General features: G+C 42.4%; 1 protein-coding gene across 2 annotated transcripts; it reads right to left on the bottom strand.

Annotated features, from left to right (window-relative positions):
- Positions 1-4,561: 4,561 nt before the first annotated feature.
- On the bottom strand, positions 4,562-6,013 carry nppal (natriuretic peptide A-like). Of its 2 annotated transcripts, none has more exons than XM_084917450.1 (3): positions 5,818-6,013; positions 5,359-5,669; positions 4,562-4,938 (listed from the first exon to the last, which is right to left on the bottom strand). In XM_084917450.1, the coding sequence occupies exons 1-2, from the start codon at positions 5,899-5,901 to the stop codon at positions 5,361-5,363; spliced, it is 393 nt and encodes a 130-aa protein (XP_084773576.1). In that variant the 5' UTR covers positions 5,902-6,013; the 3' UTR covers positions 4,562-4,938; positions 5,359-5,360. The 2 variants fall into 2 exon arrangements, with proteins under 2 accessions (XP_084773576.1, XP_084773577.1); XM_084917451.1 differs by having other exon boundaries at positions 4,562-4,935.
- Between the last annotated feature and the right edge of the window lie 223 nt (positions 6,014-6,236).

Raw genomic sequence — 6,236 nt, 5'->3', positions numbered from 1 at the left:
AATAAACTCTAAAAAAAATTAAAGGGTCATCACATTATCTGGGTTTGGGGCAAGGTGGAGCAGGAAAAGCACTGCCGGAGCCAGATCACCAGTAAGCTACTACTGCATTTTCAAACAAAACTGTCGTGAACGGACCTAGAGAACACTACAACTAGCAGGTCTGCCACTGGTGCCCCAAATATCCTTGCAGATGAGAGCAGGTTCAGCCCTGAATCCAAATAAGAATGAGAATCCAGCTGTGGTGGGGTGGAGCAGCGGGTTTAGGGTGTGGAAGCAGGGGAGGCTGATCTTCACAACTGATGAGCATCATTTAATCATGCATTACCTATTCCAGTAGCGGCTGGGGCCGGAGAGGAGCATTTTCATCCAAACACAGGAGCTGGCGTGACAGAAACTGACAACAAAGATAAAGGAAGAGCGCTGTAAAGTTCAAGAGCACATCAATCAAATAAAAACTGCCCAAGCATCCGGGTCGTGCCAGGAGTTTTTTCCACAGTGGTGCTGAGGAAAATTTCCTCCAGGCCCAGGAGCGCCCGTACAACAGAGCGGCTAGATTCTGGCAATTTTCACCGGGAGACAAAGTGCTTGTATTAGTCTCTCCTTGTAGCTTCTCTGGTGACCCTGTAGCTTCTCCAGACCCTTCTCTGGTGGCTGGAGGTGCCAAATTCCAGCATTCCGGCCTCCCCTATTGTGATAACCATCTCATACAGGCCCAGAGAGCAGATTTTGCTGTGTTGCAACAGCAGTTTTTGCAGATGTGTTCTCCCCCCTGCCCGGCTGTACAAATGCCATGGAGCAACATTTTGAAATGCGGCCTGATGTGACAGCACGTTCAGAGGTTACCTGAACGCCAGAGACAAACTGTGCAAAAGGAATTGTTTGAACTGCTCAAGCTGGGAATGATAGAAGAGTCAAACAGTGCATGGAAGAGTCGCACAGCCCCATAGTTCTTGTACTAAAGAAACATGGGTCCATATGGTTCTGTGTTGAAGTTGAATGAGGTTTGATGTTTGATCGACGAGCTCCTGGACCAGTTGGGCAGAGCTAGTTTTTTTTTACGATGCTAGACTTAACCAAGGGCAACTGGCAGATTCCCTTATCTGCAAAGAACATCCTTCTCCACTCCATGCAGGTTGTACCAATTCATCACACAACCATTCAGCTTGTTTGGCATCCCGGCCACTTTCCAGGCAACGCGTAGGACCCAATCGCGCTAAGATGAACATGCACATGGCCCAATACATAAGTGGGGCACACAAAGGAATTAGAAGATTGTGGAGGGGCGTGGTCTGTGGTGCCATGCAGGGAGGGCGGACGCACCTGCATGGCATCCTTAATCACGCCCGCCAAGTTAAAAACATGGGGACTCAGGGGTTGGGGTGTGTTGTGGTGTGATGTAATGTGATTTGAATAAAATGGCTCTAAGTGATGATCTGTGGTCCCGCTGTGCCTTATTCACACCACACAGACATACCAGAGGAGGGAAATACCAGCTACTGGTAGACTGAGCAGGTCCCCCGAGACAGCAAGACCAGACTGACCAACCTGTGCACTGCCCAAGAAAGAAGAGGAACAAGAGGAGGCGTCATTATGGAAGAACAGGCCCCTGCACGGTATGTACCACCAGCAGATAGAGAAAGTGGCTGAAATCCAGAAATCCAAGAGTGGCTGAACAAGGCACTAATTGTGGCAGTGCAGAAACAAGCTTTCAGCACAAGATCTATAGAGAATGAAACGCCACAACAAAGTGGCCGGCATGTTGTACAGCAGGGGTCCCCAATCCCAGTCCACGAGGGCCGGTGTCCCTGCAGGTTTTAGATCTCGCCCTGGGTCAACATACCTGAATCACATGATTAGTTCATTACCAGGCCTCTGAAGAACTTCAAGACATGTTGAGAAGGTAATTTATCCATTTAAATCAGCTGTGACCCCTGCTGTACAGGAACATCTGTGCTGTCCATGTCCTGGAAGTCCCAAGGTCAAAATGGGAGACGCTGGTAGAGAGAGACTGAGCTAAGATCCTGTGGGACTTCCAGATACAGACGGACAAAATGGTAGTGGCTAACCAACCGGACATAGTGGTGATGGACAAGCAGAATAAGACGGCCGTAATGATAGATGTAGCCATACCAAATGACAGGAATATCATGAAGAAGGAACACGAGAAGCTGGAGAAGAGCCTGAGAAGATGTGGAGGGTGAAGGTAACAGTGGTCCCAGTGGTAATCGGAGTACTTGGTGCAGTGACTCCCAAGCTAGGCGAGTGGCTCCAGCAGATCCCAGGAACAACATCGGAGATCTCTGTCCAGAAGAGTGCAATCCTGGAAACAGCTAAGATGCTGTGCAGCACCCTAAAACTCCCAGGGCTCTGGTAGAGGACCCAAGCTTGAATGATGGACTTTAGACAATAATACAATAATATATGGTGATGGTGACGATTTAATGATTTTGTTTGCTTTCCACCAGGATGTCACCAACTTCTAATTTCTAACTTCTTAAGTTCTACATCTATCTGTGAGTCATTGTAGGTTTTCTTTTGTATCCATTTGATTAAATATTTTAGTTGACTGTGACATAATAATGCAAATTTGTACTGCTTCTAATCTATCGTGTCATTTATTATCTTGTAGTGTTGCTATGGCAATTTTGGGTTTCTTGTTTTTCCGATAGATTTTTGTTGCTCATGCATTGAGGAATTTAAACCAGTTTTCTGTGAGTGCTATTGGGGGCATTAAGAACTGATAATTATTGTGTGGACTTTAATTTTGACTGCTGCAAATCAGCCAGTTAATGACAACAGAAGGTTGATCCAGTGTTTGAGCAGATACTCACTCTTATTATTTGAGGTATTTGTGTCTAACTGATGAAAACAGTCATACAATTTAAAAAGGCCCCGACATGGTTTGGACTGGTTGTGCTGGTAAAATGTGTCTATATTGGAACAATAGTCATGAGGAAGTGGGTCAAAAAATTGAGAAGTAGTAACTAAAGGAAGCATCTAATACTCTACGAGTGTATACATGCCCACCTGACAAGCTTCACTACTAATTAGGTTTGTTTCACTAATAGATCCTGCCCTTGACTGTGGCAACAACTTGAAATGAGGTTCTAACGACAGTCAACAACACCTGTGTTAAGTAATAAGTAGGTAAAACATACTTTATTTCCTCTTCGGTAAGAAATACTTGACCACAAAGGAATACTTTTTGTCATAACTCATGGGTGTTTTATTTTATAATTGAAGATTTCAACACAATGTAAATGTAAACATTCAGCTGGTTTCATCACACAAATATCACATAAATAATGTTTACTCAAATGAGTGAAAATAAACTGCACATTTTTTATTGTTTATATTTGGTTGTAACCCTTTGAGTGGTCGATAAAAAACTATTCATTTCCAACTTTTAGATGTTCGTTGACCGAGGGGCTGGTATTTAATCCCGACTGACTGACCCCACATATTTAGCCAGTCTTACTGTTTCTGTGCATTGTACTTCTACCTGCCAACCCGCAGGATTAGCCATCAGTTATGAAGCACTTCTTTTCTTCTTTTTGTAAGATATAGTTATTTGTTACTGTACAGCAGAATATTATATGATTCATATAAAATTATATAATGTATCAGACGAAACACAATGAAGTTTCATGCAGTAAAGCTATTAGACAATATCTAAAACAAGATAAATAAGGCTGATGTCAGGCTAATATATTTTACATTCTGCTTTCATCCAAACAGCACAGAAACAGTGCAGTGACAGAACACATTTATCTGTGAAGTAGTCACTGACATAATAAAAAAAAAATGTGTCTATTTTTGGGCACCAGTTTAGCTCAGTTGGATGAGTAGATGACCATATGCAGCATGGCTGAGAGCAGGCGGCCCGGGTTTGGACCTGCGGTCCTTTGCTGCATGTCTTCCATTCTCTCCTTCACTTTCCTGTCAGCCTTCACTGTTTCTGTCTAATAAAGCCTAAAAGTATATTTTAAAAAATACTTCATTTTTGTACTTTTGCTCATCATTTGAGAATTTTTATTGGTTTCTTTTTTTTTCTGAGACTGGTTGAGAAATTACAACAAAGTTGTAGAAATTTGGTGAAATTCAGTTTGATTCATTTTGTCATTTTTAACATTAATTGTTTGCTTGTTTTTTCATTTTGGTCTACTGGCATGTACAGTCAAGAACATGTGGAACCAAATGTTTCATATGCCGTGTCTCTGAAAGCTGTGATTTATATCTTGTACCTCAAATACTCAAATATGAGAGCTTTGACTATGGACTGCTTGTGAAGCCTAACCCAGCTGCTTTTTATTTTCATCCACCCATCTCCTGCTAACCAGTTCAGGGTGGGATGGCTCCTAGCTCAGCTATCATGGGGTAAGAGTCAGAGTGCATTCACGGAAATTTAAAAAAAATATATTCATTATATTTTAAGAAATATAGGCATTAAAAAAAACGTCTATATTGCTCCTAATGGAAGCAATAAAATCAGCAGAAGTGATGTTGTTTCCTATCAGGTGATCACATGATCAAATGAAACAAACCAAGCAAATCCTTCAGGTACCGGCTCCCCATATCACAAACACCTTTATTTCACGTGTATATATCTCATTAAAATATTTCCTGGGAAAGTCTGGAGCTGCTTTAAATTGTGTCAGGAAAGAATTGAATGCAACACTCAGCAATTATGCAAAATAACTGTTTTACTGCAGTACATTCTATTACAAGGCTTATACAACAGCAAAAAATAAATAATAAATACATTTATAATAATTTAAGAGCTCACATTTGAAAAAGGAAAACACAGTTTTGAATATGAACCATGTACAGCAGAGTCCGAATCAACCGCCCTTTAAAGTGTCAGTCAAAACCTTGTGGTGTGAGGGGAGCTCGGCTCTTGGTTGCGTTTCACACTGATGCGCTGAAGGTCCCCGCCTGCTGACAGAGCAACACGTTATTAGTCCCAGTGAAGAGCCACCCTCACCTGCTAGAACTGCCCAGTTGTTCTCACACAATGACATACGAAACCTGATCTGATTAATTATATGTATAATGATAATTTATTAAAAATAAATAAAATATGATGTGACTTAAATCTTCCACATAGGGACCATAATATTGCTTCTACCATCGATTTATATTCATATTAACAAATCATATCAAGTTATACATGAACGCAAAATACCTCTGCATCAAGACAATATTTTAACTGCATTTATTCATAAAATGTAACATTTAATGGCGCAAATTGTTTCTGTTACTCAGAATGAAAAGAAAGACATTGAAACTATGTTTGTCTTTTTTTCTGTCTTGCAACTATTCCAAATAGCGTTAAACGGAAAGTTTTCTGCTTCTTACCTTTAGCATCCCAGCCCACTGAAGGAACCGATCCTCTCTAATCGGACCCCGAAACAGCTCCTCATCCCACCCTTCTTATACCGGCTCCACGAGCGCTTGGAGGTCCTCACGAGATCTTTGAAGATGCGGGAAAGGAGGTTCTGTTTAGCCACCAGTGCGGAGTTACTGGGGTCAGAGGAGTCCCATGGCTGTTCCTCTGGCGCTCCGAACACCGACTTTCCCGTGTGCAGGTCTTTCCCCTCCACCTCAGTCTCGTCTGCGGGGAGTAACGGTGAGGCGTTGATCTCCTCTTCTAAAAGCTGCTTGAAACTCTGAGGAGAAATGAAATAAAGATGCTTTTAGAATAAAGTTGCCATTTCTGCACAGTGCTAAGAAACTAACCCGCAAAGATTCAGCAATAAATAACTCATCATTATAAAAGGAGACATTTACACCAGCTGAAAGCTCAGGTAAACTCACCTGAAGGTCAGAAACGGGTTTGGCTCCTACGAAATGAAGCAGTAACAGCAGAGACACGCCGCAAACAGAGACAGTCAAACTCATTTTCTTTTGTTTTTCTTGCTCTTTTCTGTGAGGACCAGCTGACGCACGCGCACTCAGTCCGTCTCTGCTCCACTGGCTGTCCAACGGTGGACAGGTGCAGCTTTTATACGCGACCTGATTCCGTCATCAGTGCTGGGGAAATTAACGAGGTGTGACTAATGTTCCCACACGTGGGAGTAGAGTCTAACCTGACTGCTGTAGGCGTTCAAACTCCTCTGAAGCTCTCTCTGCTGCTCAGTGTCAGAGCTTCATTTTAGAGTTGAATTACTCACGACATGGAACATCGCATCTGTTTGGCTTTCACTGCCATAACTTTGTGACAATACGCATCAACA

This window comes from Perissodus microlepis, chromosome 20, assembly GCF_051167445.1.
Source record: "Perissodus microlepis isolate ML-2025 ecotype Zambia chromosome 20, ASM5116744v1, whole genome shotgun sequence".
In the NCBI taxonomy this organism is placed as follows: domain Eukaryota; kingdom Metazoa; phylum Chordata; class Actinopteri; order Cichliformes; family Cichlidae; genus Perissodus; species Perissodus microlepis.
The sequence above is the reverse complement of the archived record's forward strand: the minus strand, read 5'-3'. Positions and strand labels throughout refer to the sequence as shown.